Consider the following 15,964-nt stretch of genomic DNA (forward strand, 5'->3'; position numbering starts at 1 on the left):
ATCCTGAACACTGGAGCCCCGGAGGAGCACACGGTGCGCAGGCAGTTTTGTCTGCGTTAATGCCCATCTTCCCCAGAGCAAATGTGCACAAAGAAACCGGGGCATGACATGCAATCAGCAGACAGCCGGCCAGGTGACGGCCACCCTGAGGACATGCCGGGCTTTTGGGCGAACCAATTACCAATCCTCTCCCTTCAGAACCTGCAACCTTCCACTTATGGAGCCTTTCAAGCCAGTTTCTGAGAAAAACGTAGCCTAAGTGTCAATAAATAATGTATAAGAATGTCAGAGGGAAAACCTTGCTCTGTCGACTGTTTTCAGTCTCTGAGGAAGGACTTCCCTCCCCCTGCATGCCGACATCCTCCCCACTTAGCAGAGGGGGCTCCGTGCACCCTGCCCTGCAGGCTGGGCCTTCGGGGTGCAAGCGCCTGCGGTGCTGGGGGTGGTGGGGGTGTGTCTCTGTGTGCACCTGTGTGTCTGTGTGTCTCTATGTATATCTCTGCATGTCGGTATCTGTGCATATCTGTGTCTGAGTTATCTATGTGTGTCTGTCTCATGTTTATCTGTGTATGGGTGTATCTCTGTGACGAAATGGGCAGAAAGGCTGGGTGGATGAGTTGCAGTCCTTGATTCCCCCCTCTCACCTGTCCCTTTGGTCCTAGATGCCTGAGGAATGGAGCTGGGGGCCGGTGTGGGCTCTCTGGAGGTGGGGGGGGGGTGCCAGAGACCAGGGTCTGGACCCACCGCTGGCTGTTCCAGGCCTCCATGCTACCCCACTAGGAGCATACCCAGGTGTGGGCCCAGCCTCCAGGTGCTGCTGGCAGATGCCTCTGGTCCCCTGAGCAGCCCCGGGGGGATGATGGTCACCTGGAGGGTCATGCGGTGGCTGCCAGACGGAAAGGGAGAGCTTACTGCTGCAGGCCGGTAGGCTTTATCCCCCGGGGGAGTGTGGAAGGTGCTGAAAGTGGCCACGGTGTTGGGAAACGGCTCAGAGGCCTCAGTGGGTCTGGGCTTGGCTGGAGGAGAGTGAAGATCCTGGACAGGAGGAAACGGGGAGGCAGAGGCGGCCAACAGGACTGAGGACAGGCTGGGGCCCAAGTCCCCGCCTCTGGGGGGCTCGCCAGGACTGCTCTGGATGGTGCGGCCTTTGGGGTGGTCACTGAAGCCCTTTGTGTCTTTATTCCCCATCAAGAGTCTGCATGGAACTTGTCACTACAGAGGAGGCACTGTGTTTGCCCACCCTCCAGGCCACTGTAGGTCTGGCTCTGAATGTGTTTTTTCTCATGAGTTCTCTGGGATTGTTAGGAATACCTCCAGGCGCCGCCTGGTTTTCGGTGAATGTCCCAGACAGGGCTGGGACTCGGTGAGGCGGGGGTGGGGCACTTGCTGCAGATAGACATTTAAGGGGGTTCCCAAATGCTCAGCCATCAAAACAAATGTTATTTTAATGCAGCCTTAAAAAAAATCAAAATTAATGCAAAAACGCATGATGAACCAAGTATCAACATTTTAAATAAAGACGGGCTCAGAGTTACTGATTCCTCCTTGGGCCGTGGCAGGAAGAACCAGGCTCACTCAGAGTGCCACTTGGGCCATCAAAACGGAAGCCAGGGCAGCACTGCCATGAACTGATGAGGGGCCCACGTCCGTCATCCCAGGCATGGAAGAGAGGGGACAGCAGGGACGGGGGTGCTGCCGTGGCGCTGGCATTACACTTGGAGGTCTGGGGAAGGTGCACCCATGAGCTGGTGCAGGACAGTTAAGCGACAGTCACAAAGGGGACACAGACCACCCTGGAAACCAGGTGTCAGATGCTAAAAGCAGGCCTTGTTCAGCCTCCAAAATCTCCATGGTGGTCGCTTGGTTGTCCCAGTGGAGACTCGAATGGGAGACCCTGCTTTTCATTTCCCAAGGCTCATGCGTCCGTCCTGGGCAAGGAGCGGAGAGGCCCAACGGGGTCCTGGGACGCGGGCCTGGACTGCAGCCTCTGTGTCTGGGCTACGCCGAGACAAGGAAGCCATGCTGAGCCGGAGTCGGCTTGTGCTGGCTCATGCGAGTGGCTAGTTCAGTTTTCAAGAATGTCGCAAGTTGGTGGACATCAAATGGGAATCTTGGAAGTGGCAATGGTGGGAGTATTTATACCATGGAAATGGCAAGTGCGACCGACCGGGCATTTGTTCATTCCTGGACAGCTGGACGCTAAACATTTACCCGCACACCGCTGCATTATAGGACAAAGTCCTAACCCCCAGGGGACCCTGGCCATCCCTCCGCTGGCCACATGGATGGAGGGGACAGGGGTGTGTCTCTTCCCCGGAGGCACTCATCACCCCAAGCCGGTTCCATTCCAACGTCACTTAGGGAGCGGAAAGCACATCAGTTTCTGGCAGCAGAACGGCCTCAGGTCGAATCGAGGGTGGCTTGGCCGCTGCTGCGAGCCAGCACCCTCTGACCGGACGCTGACAGCGGTGGCTGCGCTGCGTGCCGGGGTGGCCTGGCATGCTGGCGTAGGATGTTAAAGCGCTGTGACTGCCCTCACTCTCCAGGGAAAGGGGTGCCCCAGAAAGAGGCCTGGCCACCAGAAAGCAGGGTTCAACCCAGTTGTTCCTGTAATTCCGGCGTCCTGAGGTAAGTCACCTACGCTCCCTGGGTGACAGCTTTCCTGACAGTGTGTTGTGCCAGCTAGTTTCAGGTCCTTTGGGCTCCTCCTCCAATGGAGCTGAAACCTCCCAGTCTTGTGGGGCCTGGACTTAGTGCCGGCGGGGAGGGCTCTTCTGGACCTCATTCCACTCGGCCATCCAGAGCCTCGCAGGACCCCGGCAACCCAGAGCTTGCCGGCGCTGCTGACCAGGGGCAGCAGAGCGGGAGTGCCGAGCCCCACACCTCCAGGGGCTCAGACCCCCTCTCTGCTGCAGCTGCCTGCCCCGTGTGGCCCCAGCTGCTTAGCTTGTCAGGATTAGGGCTCAGCTGAAGCGGCGCTCTGCCATTCCTGGGCCCGGCTCGAGGACTCCCCACCGCCCCAGCTGCCACCCAAGGCAGCCACTCCTGGAAGCAGAGAGCCTGGTGTGTCAGGGAGCATCGCGGCGGCTGTCAGCTCGGTGACGCCTGTCAGGAGGGCTGCAGAGGCGGGCTTCCTGCCCCTCTCCCTGGGGCAGTGGCGCTGACTGCTCCCACACACCTGGAGAGCAGGGGGTGTGAGAGAGCCTCAGGCGACACCCGGCAGACTACAGCCGCTGATGCCTGAACACCGGGGCCGGTGGTTTCAGTCCGAGAGGTCAGCGAAGGCAGGAAGGGCACCGGCCAGGAGAGGTGGGGCTGAGCTTCAGGGTCAGGCAAGATGAGACCCTGAGGCAGGATTTCTGAACCCTCGCTTCTGGGAGGCAGCAGCGGGACCTGGTCCAGGTCTGGGAGGCTCAGGGGACGTCGCTGGAATGAGCTGGCCCAGGCCCGCCCCACGGCGAGTGCGGACCCAGGCACAGCTGCGGTCTTGGCTGTGGATGCCAGCAGCGGGCTTGGAGGAGGCAGAGGTGCTGGCTGGGGAGGGCGGGGCCCAGACCCAGGGTCTGCGGGGCCTGCTGGGTGTGGCGGCCGGCCTGCGTTACCCTGGGTTTGTGACGGCAAGACAGGGTTGTAACGATTGCCACAACGCGCTGAGTGCTTGCCCGTATCAGATCCGACGCAAAACACTTGAGAATCTCTGAATCTTTATAACAGCACGGCACCATTTTATGGATAAAGAAACTGAGCCCCAGGTTCTGGGTTCATTAGCCCCAAGTGACGCAGCCCCCCGTGGCTGTGGAAACAGGATGAGAACCCAGGTCGGCTGACCCCGGCCTTTAGAGCTGTTCCTGGCAGAAGTCTTTCCCGGCCTCCCTGGGGCAGGGGCTTGGCCTCCTGGGAGGGTAGGCCGACTTGAGGGAGCCGGGGGACCCCTCCCAGAGGGAAGGGCCTCTGAGGCCACTGTACAGCTCCTGGCAGCTGTCGCGGGGATGGCTCCCTCTCCCAGCCACTCAGCCACCAGCAGGGACTCGTGGCAGCCATGTCTGCAGGAACTCCAGGTGGGGCCTGGGCACACTCTCAGGCAGACCACCCCATGTGACAGAGGGACGCGGGCTCCGCAGCTCCTGTGTGCTGCCACCTGCCCTCCAACTCTTACCCACGCCAGGTGCTTGAGCAGGGCTCCCTTTTCCCCCAGAAAACTGCCTTCCAGCTGCAGGGAACCGTGGCACGCAGAGGGCAGGACGGCCCCGCGGGAGCGCGCTTCTTTGGAACTGACAGCATTTTTCTGAGAACCTCGCCTCTAAATGAAGAAATCTTCAGCATGTCAGGGTCAACAAACCTATTTGCGTTGGATTTCCTCCTCAACTCTCTAAGCTAACTTCACAGAGGGTTCTTGGGCTACGTGTCCCCGGGTCACCCTTCTGGGGCACGACGGAGACTCTGATGCCTTCTCCCCAAACTAAGCCAGTTTCAGCAGCGTCCCCAAAGGGTGAACCTTCTCCCTTTTCAGGAGGAAGGGGACAGGAGGGAGGAGGGGATGTGCTTCTGGAAGAGCCTGTCTATTCTGATGAGTTTACTGAGCACTGATGCTCCGAGCCAGGGGCTCTGCTGGGGCCTAGGTGTGGCCGTGGGAGAGTCTGGAAGCATCGTCAGGGGGCAGCCCGGGCCAGCCCTCAGGAAGCCCACCTTGGGGGTGGAGACGAACATCACTCGTGCTCACCCAGCAAATAGGGACCCGCGTGCCATACACAGTTCTAGGCATTCAAAACACGGCAACAAACACAACATGCTGCTCTTACGGAGCTTCCTTCTGAAGCATGGGGGTGGGGGTGAGAGAAGAGACAGTAAATAACTAACACAGTTGACGTGGCGACAATGTGAATGAATCGCAAGAGATGAGACCGAGCGATTGGAGCTTCACCCAGGAGTGCATGCTGTCCGATTCCATGTACATCAAGTTCTAGAACAGCAGGAGTTAACCTGTGGTGGGAAGTGGGACCCGTCGGACATGGGGGTGGGGCTGCCCAGGAAGAAACAGGAAGGAACTTTCCGGGGTGACGGTGATGTTCTGCATCCTGATGTGGGCTTGCGCTGTGTGGGCGCGGCCGTCCCTTGAAACCCACCAACAAGTACACTAGCATTTGTGCATTCAATGGTTTTTCACTGTGTATACAGTTCACCTCGAAGCAAAAAAGAACTGTACAGAAATATTGAACTCTGGCTAATGACATACATGCTGAAGTACTTGGGGTGAGGTGCCCTGTTGTCTGCAACTTAGTTTGAAATGCATGAAAAATAAATAAGATGGATTGCTGGAGAGATGGGCATATAGGTGATAAAATAGAAAATGTTCATGGCGGAGTCCGGGTGGTAGGTGTAAGGGTGCTTGTCTCAACTGTTCTGCGTACTTAACACTGCGCGCTGACGTGCTGAGGAGGCACAGTGGTGTGAGCCAGGGAGCGGAGCGCTCGACAGGGTGTCCTGCGGACCTCGCTTGAGGGGCTGACAGCTGAGCTGAAACCTCAAAATCCGGGTGGGCCTCTGGGCAGCAGGAGCAGCAGGCACGGAGGCCCTGGGACGGGAGAGCTGGCTCACCTGAGAGCGGGAAGAAGCCAGTGGGCGGCTGGAGAGTGCTGAGTACAGGACGGGGAGGTGGTGTGGGCCCTCAGCGGGCCTGGGAAGGGTTTGCTGTGACTGCATGTGTTGGGGAGATGGACTGAGCTGACTGAGAGTGACGTGATGTGATGCGACTTGGGAGGCAAGGGGCCCACTCTAACTGCTTTGTGCAGAATGCACCTCAGGCAAAGGAGAGACTCATGCTGGCGTGGAGGGAGCCGTGGTTTCAACCTGGTGGAGTAGGAGAGAGTGGGAGGAGGCTGTGCGCTTAGGGCATGTCCGGGGAGGAGGAGGGTAGTAAGGAAAAGAGGGGGATCAAGAATGCCTGTGCTGAGCCCCAGGGAGGCTGGCAGTGCATTTGCTCCAACAAGGAGGCTGGAGAGGGTCGGCTCGCAGCGCAGCCGAGAGTCCTGCTTCAGCCGGGAGAAGCCAGTGGCGATGGGGGCGGGGGGACGAGGGTGTGGAGGGGACGACTCAGCGTTCGGGGGGAAATCCTGAGGGCACAGCTGAGCCCGGCGCTCTGCGGTGAGGTCAGGGACTCACATCGAGGAAAGGGTGGGAGTCCCTGGCATGCACTGGAGAGGGGACCCAAGAAAACAGTGTAGATGGACAAGGTCCAGGAAGCCCAGGGATGTTCCCCCGGCAGGGGATGCAGGGGGTGGGGTGCAGAGAACAGGCAGTAGGGGAGACAGCCAGGAGTATCACAGCAGCAGGAGAAGGGAACATTCCAGAAGAAGGAAATAGCCAACCGTGGTAAGTGCTGCTGGAAGGTCAGGAAAGGTGAGGGTGGTCACTGATCTTTGGGTTTTGCAGTTTGGAGATTGCTAGTGAGCTCGACAGCCTCACGGTGGCCCAAGGGCCAAGGAAAGCTGGAGGGCGCAGGGCGAAGGCGGTACGGGAGGCAGGTGAGGGCTGACAAGCACTCACCTAACTTCTGTCCTGCAGGAGAGTTAAGTGTCTGCCAGCTGGCGGCGACGATCTGGTGGGATGGACAGGGGCCAGGGCAAGGAGAGAGGGCAGAGTGGCAGGAGGAACAAAGAAAGACACAGGCAGGACTGCCGAGGACAGTGTGAGACTTTGGCGAGGGCCGCTCTGTGGGCTGGAGGGGCCTCAAGCCCCAGGGCACCCCTCGCTATGGGCCCTTGGGGGTCTGAGGAGGGTTAATGTTGGCTCCCAGCTGCCTCCTCCATTGATCCCTGCTCACACTGCCCGCCACCAAGGGGGACCTGGAGAGTTCGGAAAGGACGGGGAAGCCCCTAGGAAGTCCTACCCATCCTTGGAGTGAGCAGTGGTGAGGACGGCGAGGTCTTTACTGGGAGGGGACAGGAGAAACGAGTGAGGGCGTGTGAAAAGCAGTGATGCCTGAGCACACCTGAGCACACCTGCCTAGCTAAACTCTTTGGCCATAAGTCTGGAGTGCGCGGTGTACGCCGCGTGGGACTCCCTGCAGCTGCAGGGCCGCTGCTGGGAAGGCAGGTGCGGTCAAGGCAGCTGTGATGCTGTGTTGTGGCCCAGAGCTTGTCACACGCCCAGGCGGACTATTGTCAGCCGCCGGTGCTGCGTGGGGGCCGGAGCCAGCGGCTGCCACCCTCACTTGGAGATTCCCACTGAGGACGGGCCTTTGCCATTTCACTTCATTGGGTACATGTGAACTTCACCCGTGGCCCTTTGGGTTCTTTCAGGGAGAAAGGAAAAGTGTTTCCTTTAGGCAAACTGTCTCTCTCCTTTGGCAACCACACCTTCCCCTTTGCTCCAAAGAGGCTTAGGATGTTAAGGACAGAACGTCGGCGAAGATTACATGAAAAGGATTACATGAAACAAAGGCCCCATGTCACAAGAAGGGAAATTCAACAGCTCCTGCCTTCTTCCCGTCTTTGAACGGGGCTCTGTCAAGGAAAGCCGGGGTGCTTGGCCTGATAAATAAAGAGCAACCAGACGGCATCGCCCGCTGTCCTGTGTCCATAGTAAACATGGCTGCTGGGCCAAGCTGACAACATGCATTGTGGGCGCGTGAGCCCCTCGCAGATGGAAGGGTTAAGAGACTGACAAGTGCTGGATAATAAGACTAATTAATACTTTCCATCTCTAAGGGACTGCAGCTCCGCCAGCTGCGTTCTTCCTCCGTCTGCCAGCCTGGCTTTGGCAGCCCTGTCCTCCCAGGGCTGAAGGACAGAGGAGGGTTGGCAGGGCGGCTGCAGGGACGGCCGTCAGTCACCATGGGAGCTGGGGCGATGACGAGCACGTGGAGGTTCCATTTCACTAACCCTGTATCCAGTTCCTGCCTGAGACTGCGGAGTAAATTAGCCAGTGGGACTCGTCCTCACCCAGTCGCATGGGACAGGCCTAGCGTTTTGTCATTTGAAAGGTGGTCTGGATGGGACCATCTCAGGGGCTCCCCCTCGCCAACTATGCGCACCCAGCCAGTCCCCAAACGGTGACCACAGCCACCCCTGCCAGGGCAGCTGTGTGCCAAGCACGACACTAAGACCTTGGTGGGTTTTAGCTCGATGCATCCTCCCCAGTGACCCTCAGTATCAAGGTATTTGGTGACTATTTTACAGACAAACAAATAACATTCGTAGAGGCTAACTCATTTGGCCAGAGTCATGTGGCCAGTAGAAGAGGGAGCTGAATTCGGACTGTGGGCTTGAAAGGGACACAGGCCCAGGTGGCCCAGGAAGCAGCCAGAGGAGGCCTTGCCACTTGCTTTACCGTCTCCCCCCCACTCAGTGTCCCCCTCCTCCGAATGCAGGGGCAGAGGGCGCCCCTGGGGTCCAGCAGCACAGGCAGCTGTAATTTGCAAGGTGAAGAGCAAGCAGCTGCGACTGGCTCACAGAAGACCCTCTGGGTTGGCAGCCAGTTGGAAAAGCCAACAGCAGCCTGTCCCTGGAGGTCCCCTATTCCCCAAGGAGGGGATCAGGGTGAGGGAATCTTCTGGAACTTGCCCAGTGACTTTCCTTAGAGAGTATAATGGCTGTTTTGGGGGAACGGCCCTGTTTTTCTGGAGCTTTAGGTGGGTCCAGCAGAGGCTTGGCCTCGTAAATTGCAATCAAGCAAAGATGTCTAAGAAGGAACTAACACTGGCTGCGCCACGCAGCCTTGGCGAAGATCCCGAAATCTTAATGGAATTGAGCGATTTTTTGCATAGCACAGTAAATTCCCAGTGTCTACCTTGTCACATTATTCAAGGCACATTAAATGGAGAAAGAAGTGGAAGCTGCTCGTTGGAATAAAACCGGAACGAGAAAGCAGCTCAAGAACGGCCCGTCTGACGGCACAACTCATTCTCCAGCTCTCCGTCGGGCACTCCCTGCTCATCCCTTCCCCAGACGGAGGCCTCCAGGGGCCGATGAGGCAGCTCTGGTCTCGCGACCCTGTCCGCAGCCCTCCTCCCTTCCCCCGCGCCACTCCTGCCTGCGGGCCTCCTTCCGCCTGGCATGCTGCCCTCTCCCACCGCCCCCAGCACCACCCCTGCCTCACCTGGCGCCCTCTGATGGCTTCTCTTTTAGTGCTGACACGCCGTGCGGAACCCCGTCTGGTGGCCCAGCCCCTCGCCCTTCTTTCCTGACCATGACCTTCTCCATTATGAGCGAAGGACACTGCGTTTCCTGGAAGTTCGTCTTTCCTGCTCGACTCTCAGTGCTGTGAGGTCAGAGGTGGTGTCTTGCAGTTGCGCCTCCTGCCTGTTGAGGCCTGCTGACTGGCTGAGCCGCGGACCCGCACCCCGGTGCCCCACACTCCAGCCTGGCCCCCACGTGCTGATCATTACAAAGAACTGGACTCAGCACCTGGGGAGTGGAAGCCGCTGCAGACAGTGGCTGCTGGTACTATTATGGATAACACACATGATAATACAGGGCTGCTGCTGCCACCGCCAGCCCGGAGACGCTTTCACGGCGGCATTGAGCGTGCAGCCTCAGCTGGTCCAGCGCATCTCTCCTGCCCTCTCCTCCTCAGCCCGAGCAAAGACTGGGCCGGGGGGAGATGGCGTGGGCCTGCAAGTCCTGGACTGGCGGCGGAGCCCAGGACACCTGTCCTGAGGGCTCTGCTTCTAACAGCCCTGGCCTGCGGACCTGGGGCCCTTGGAGCTGGGATGCCCCCAGCCTTGTTAGTGCCACCTGCTGCGGTGCAGGTGGCCCACATCCCCTTCCTGTTCTTCCTCCGGAGTGCACCTCCTCCTCCAGGAAGCTCCTTCTGACCGCCCAGCTCACACTCTGTCCCCTTCTCTGGATCTACTGCATTGACTGACTTCAGCTGCCACCTACTAGTCACATGAGTTTAGGGCCAGAAATGACTTTGACGCCACTGGGTTCTTTGCCTGCCACACCACACAGCAGGCCTTCCCGAACGCTGGGGGCCTAGCCACTCCCTCCGCTGTGCCACCCGGCCCCTGGCAGACTCCGCAGGGCACCCATGGTCAGCTAGGAGGTGGCAGCCAGGAGCGAGGATTAAGGACTTGGCATCAGACCCTCATCCTCCTTGTCATCAGGACCCAGTCCCTGTGAGGTCGTGTCCAGAACTGGTGAGCTGCTTCCCTTCTCAGCCCTGCTCGCCGCCCCGCCCATGTGCCTCAGGCCGCCACTGTGGCTTGCGGGCCCGGGAGAGAGGGCCTGGGCCTGTGTAAAGGGCCCGGCCTCAGCGCTGCCCGCCCTGCTCCTTGGGGTGCCCTTATTCCCCCAGACACTCAGTTTCTTCTTCTGTGAAAATCAGGCTGGGTTTGCTCAATCCCGACTCCCTCCCCGGGCAAGACACTGGACTTGCAGTTCCAGCAAGTGCCGAGGGTTGCCTGGGGCCACCTCACCGCTGGGAAGGCCCCCTGCCCAGCCCAGCCCATTCATGGCATCTGCCATGTCCTCTGCGTTTTGTGGCTGAGGGTGCGACACCAGGGCTGGGCTGGGCTCCCGGCTAGCACACACTCGGTCTGCGGGTGCACAGAGGTCTGGCTGCCCCACTTGACCAGGGCCAGGGACCCCTCCGACACTGACAGGCTCCCCTTCTAGGATCCAGAACGTGCCCTCTGGGATAGAGAGCCAGCTTCATGACCACGCCCCGTCTGCCCAAGCCCCATCAAAGCCTCATTTGGGGGTCAGCACTGCAGAATCTCAGGATCTCAGACTGCCTGGCACTGCTCAAGGTCCCACACGCAGAGCGTGCTCCTTGGCACTTTCCTTCCCAGCCGCTTCTGTCTCACCCCGATGACACATAAAAACGGTCACTGAGCAAGGCACCTGGAGTATTTTTTATGAAGCTGTAGTATTCTCCATGAAAAAGTATGAGAGAAAAAAGTAATAGAGGAAAAGAAAGAGGGAGGGAGGGAGGAAGGGAGGGAGGGAAGGAAGGAAGGAAGGGAGGGAGGGAGGGAAATGGGGCCCGAGGTGAAGATCCTGCACTCGGCCTGGCCAGGAGTCAGTGCCGGAGGTGGCTGACTGTGGTCACAGCTTCTGATGTACAAGGTCATCAGGGCTATAACCCAGCTCCTCATAATGCAAATGTCCTAAAACTTGGACCCCAAACATCTGCCATTCTCCAGTGATGCCAGAGCCCCTAGTCCCCGGGTTCCCTGGGTGCACACAGTGGTGTTCACGGACCACGGGCATCTATGCATGCTGCCAGGGTGGGTGGGGAAGGAGCCCCCGCTGCCCGCGCCCCAGAGAGCTGGCCCTGGCATTCCAACAGCCCCGACGGCAGTGGCAGGCACAGGGGCACGTCTGCTCTTCACCGAGCACAGAAAACCTTCACTAAGCATTTGGAGAACAAGACAAAGAGAACACACGTCGGAAGCAGAAATAGTTTCCTAAAGAGCCAGCCAGAGTTGCCGGGCAGCCTGGCCTGCAAGGGGCCTGCCCTCCTTGGGAGCAGGCGGGGGAGGAGTGTACAGGGGGAGAGGGCGGCGCAGGAGGAGGCTGGGAGGCCCCAAGCCAAATCATTCGAAAATCCCAAGCAGGAGAAGATGCAGGGGGAGAGATGGAGGCCATGGGCCCCTGTCGCCTGGCTCAGCCGAGTAGCCCAGCGGGCAGGAGCAGGGCTCCGGCCCCCCACAAGCCTCAGGGACCAGCAGCTGCAGCAATAACTATGTTTGGGCCAAAACAGGCAGAGGAGAGACAGCGTGGGAAGCCCTGATCACAGCCTGGCACCATCGCCGACCAGCTGGGTGGCCCTGGGCCTGGACCTGTCCTCTCCAGGCCACGTGGCGGCTGAGCTGGGTGCTGCTGACCTGCCAAGAGGAGGCATGTGTGCTGGCCCGTAGCGGGGGCTCCTCAAGGTCGCGAGGCACATCTGCCAAAGGCCCTGCTCCAGCTGGAGTGGTGGCCCTAGCACAGGTCACGTGGGCTCAGAGTGGCCTGGGGTCTCGAGATGCCACTCTGAGCAGGTGACCTCATGGGGTGCCCACCAGTTATAGCAATGACTTTATGCACCCAAGGGCTAGGGGAGGCCCTGCTCACATTCTAATACAATATTTATTAGAAGAAGAGTGAGTGAGTGAGAGCCCGTTGTCCCCGAGAGCCAGGTCACATGGAAGCCCTGAGTGCCACCTCAGCTCCTGTCCATCTCCCCAACCCCCTCTCAGGCCGGCGTGGCCGACCTCCATGCCGGGTCAGGCCTGGCGCGCCCACTCGGCCCCGCAGGCCGGCGGGCTGTCTGCTGCGGGACCGCCGCCCCGCCCCCTCTGGCCGGGTCCTGCGCGGCTTGGCTGGCTTCCTCGGGCTGCGCTGCACCTGAGCGGCCCCCTCTCTCAGCTCTCCCGCCATCACCGTGCTGCCACCTTCGCTCCCACCCAGGCTTTCTTGTGGCAGTTGGTGCCAGAGACAAACTTGGGCCAGCGCCTCATAGCTTCTTTCCTGTTTTCTATCAGAGACACGGGGGCTGGCCCTACTGTCATTGTCCTGGTGGTGCAATTAGCGCCAGAACCAACTGCCCTGAGCGGCCGGCTGCCACATGCACTCTCAGCTCCGCGCGGGATGTGAGCCACGCTAATTGCTTTGGCCTTCAGTCCTCAACCTCCTACTGCCCAGACTGACCGGAGAGAGGAGCCCCGCACCTGTGTGCCTTCCCTCCTGTCACCTGCTCGTAGAATCAAGAGTGACACTCGAGGACGCAGCAGGGGGTGGGGGGAACTGACAGTTCCCCCGGGAATGGAGAGAAAATAAAAAGGCCCAGATTAGCCCTGAAGAAACCGGATCCAGTGATGCTGGCCTTTGGGGAGACTCGGATGCCTCCACCCGCTGGATGGTAATGAACCCAGATGCACAGAATCGCCCCAGGTGTCTCTCCAGCCAGAACTGAAGCCCCAGGGACCGGGGCTGGGACAGACGAGCAGGACCCCTCCTACTTTCCGCCTGGCCCCAGAAACAGGGCAGGAGCAACCACAGTGAAGAGGAACCTGGCTCGAGGCACCCGACTGAGTGGGATCCAGTTTGGGGAGTAATGAGCTCAGACCCCATGGCTGCCTGGTGGTGTCTGATTCCAGGAAAGTAAATTCAGTGGAATTAAAAAGCCACAAGAGCGTGATGGAATGAGAGGCGGCAGGCGGAGGCGTGGGTGCGGGAGCGCTGGCCTTGGAGAGCAGACGGCTGGAGCCGCCGGGAGGCGAGCTGGTGGGGGCGCCGCTCCACGGGGCGGGCTGCAGCCGGCAGAGACGGAGCGCACTGGGGAGGTGCGCTGGTGGGGGCATGAAAACCACAGAGGGGAGAGGCCCAAACAGGCCCTGCCAGGGCTTGGGGGGCCCAGGAAGGAGTTCATAAGGGACACAGGATGCTCAGAGCGTGCAGCCACAGTGTGACCCTGGGGAGAGGGGTCAAGTCTAACCCCACCAGAGCTCTGCTGTCCCCACACCCACCCTCACCCCCAGCCAAACACAAGAGAAAGCCATTTGCCAAATGGTGGAACACCTCGAGTCCATCCTTATGAACCAGACAGGGAAAGTGTCATCTCATGAGCACCTGAAGGTCCTTCTTCCAAGGACACAGGATGGAGCAATTAGAAAACCAGGTGCCACCAGGCCAACCTCCAGGGGAATGAGACCCTGGGAAACCGACAACAGGGCAGGTTGCCGGGGAAGCGGCGTCCCTGCACATCAGCACATCCTCGGGCAGCCTCAGGCGTCGTCAGCTAACGAGTGTGTCTGAACCATGGACAACAGTTTCTGGGAACTTGGGGTGAAGGGGAAGGGCTTGGAGGTGGAGCAGCCTCGGCATCCACGCCAAGGCGGCTCTGGGCCCCGTGGACACCCTCCAGCCCACCTGCACTGGGACCAGAGGCCTCCCTGTGCTCTGCAGCATGTATGGCTGTCTTCTTTCTGAGCAGGTGCTGCCTGCCCTGGGCAGGGAGCTCCCCAAAGCACTGAGGCCGAGGGGTCGGTGAGCCTGAACAGCAGTGGGCACAGACGGTGGGGCCTACAAGGCAAAGGCCGGTGGCAGCAATCCCCGGGCAGGGGCAGGGACAAGAATGTGGGCGGTGGGTTCTAAGAGCAGCTGCAATCAGAGGCTGCGCTTTGAGAAGGACCCACATCCAGCTGGCCTGGATGCCTCCCTCAGACCGCTCCGCTTGCCGGGCAAGAGGACACCGGTGACCACCCATCGGCAAGAGGCTGGTGGCCTTGGAGCTTGCCCAGGCCTGGCTCAGAGAAGCCGCACCTGGCACCACAGGCAGAGATCTGGGAGCCCGGCTACCCTCTGCAGCAATGACACCTCAGCATTGTCTCCACCATTCTCAATCCGCTTACACGGCAGACATCACCAGTTGATTACAGAGCTCCTTTCCGCTGAGCCAGGAGCTCCTCCTCTCCCAACAACCGTCCCAATCAATCTGAATCAATCCAAATCAATCTAACAGCAACTGGAGGGCCTCCAGAAGCCGATGTTCCCCACGTGCCAATGACTAACCCACAAGAGACAATGAAGGTGCAGCTTTCAGCCAACATGCACTTCGCTGTCAGGGGCAGGATGCTCAGCCTTCCTTCTGTCCTCACACAGAGGACACGGAGGCACCTTGCAAGCGCCTGGTGAGGCCTTATTCCCAGGGGGCAGGGGAGGACCACACTCCACCAGCCCTTCTCCCCTTCCGGCCCCCAACAACGCGCCAGGCTAGCTGCACAGCTGACCTCAGTGCCGCACACCAACGTCCCTGCTCGGGAAGCTGGCCGGGGCCGGGCCACTGCCGCCGTGTGCAGAAGCCCCACCCCACTCAGCACCCTCCACAGCCCCTTCCCCGCACCAGAGACGGAAGAAGAACGCAGAGCCAGCCACCTACCTGAAGGAGCCAGTAGCACCTCCGGTGGAAGGTGGGGATGATGGAGGAATGGACATAGCAGCCGTACAAGCACTAGGGAGAGAGGAAAAACGAGAATTCAGTTGGAAAGAGGGAAGGACGGAGGGGAGGAAGACAGAGCAACAGAGGAGGACTGAGAAAGGACTGCAACCATGGCCAGAGCCCGGGGGGCGACCTGGCTCCAGGACCAAGAACCGGGTCTGGGTGTGAGAAGCACAGCCGGCAAACAGGAGGGGCAGCCGGGCGCTTTCCCTTGGGGGGCCGTGGAGGTGTGTGAGAGCCCGGAACAGCCAGGGACCAGGGGAGTGCACGGAGGTACATACTTCGCCTATGACTTTCGGGGCTTGGGGTTACCCTGAGTTCATTCACAGGGCCTAGGTTAAGACCCCTTGGTGGACGGGGAGGGGCTGAAGATTACAAAATCGACTCAAATACACGCACACTCCAGACCTTTCCTGGCCAAGGAGCATCACGACAGATGGGTCAGCCTCAGCTGGTAGGAGCCCCAAGGCAGGTGGGGCTGCGAGGGCAGCAGTCCTGGGTGTCCCCTCAGAGCCTGAGAGGCCCCGATGCACACCCCCACTTTCTGGTTCTGAGGTACAGTGTGTTTCATGTATTTGTTTGTCCTAAGTATAGACCTGCATCTTGTGCAGATGGATTTGGTTTTAGAAAGCACCCAGAGTCAGGTTGGATATAGGGTGGATATGAACAAGGTGGGGGGGATTCCGAGTTCAGGGTCGCTGTGTGGGGTGGAGGTGAGGAGGGGCGTAGACCCCAGGGGTGGAGCTGACTGGTGGGACGGTCTCCCGCTGCCTGCGCACACAGCACAGTGCGCGGGGACCAGCCTGTGGGCAGAGCTGCGGAACGGGTGGGGAGGGCGAGCCACCACGGAACTCTGAGCGTCTGGGGGCGAGGGGCTTTGGGGGCTTCGGCCTTCTCCTCGCGCCTCCAGGTCCGAACTGAAATCCTCTCCTTTCACCTCCGCGGAGCCTGCCCCCGCAACCAGCACCTGCCCTGCGGAGCTTTCCAGAGACGCCTTTCACAGGGACCCCTCCCCAAAGCACCAAGTGGGAGCCTGTTT

At 59.8% G+C, this 15,964-nt stretch overlaps 1 protein-coding gene across 1 annotated transcript in view; it reads right to left on the minus strand.

Annotated features, from left to right (window-relative positions):
* The window catches only part of CAMTA1 (calmodulin binding transcription activator 1), a 723,509-nt gene that overhangs the window by 204,023 nt on the left and 503,522 nt on the right, over positions 1–15,964 (minus strand). The window contains exon 6 of the mRNA XM_054579829.1: positions 14,866–14,937. Coding sequence (XP_054435804.1) covers positions 14,866–14,937 — 72 coding nt within the window. The remainder of the gene's footprint in view (positions 1–14,865; positions 14,938–15,964) is intronic.

Source organism: Pteronotus mesoamericanus, unplaced genomic scaffold, assembly GCF_021234165.1.
Source record: "Pteronotus mesoamericanus isolate MK-2021 breed Mesoamerican mustached bat unplaced genomic scaffold, CSHL_Meso_final contig_557, whole genome shotgun sequence".
Taxonomy (NCBI): domain Eukaryota; kingdom Metazoa; phylum Chordata; class Mammalia; order Chiroptera; family Mormoopidae; genus Pteronotus; species Pteronotus mesoamericanus.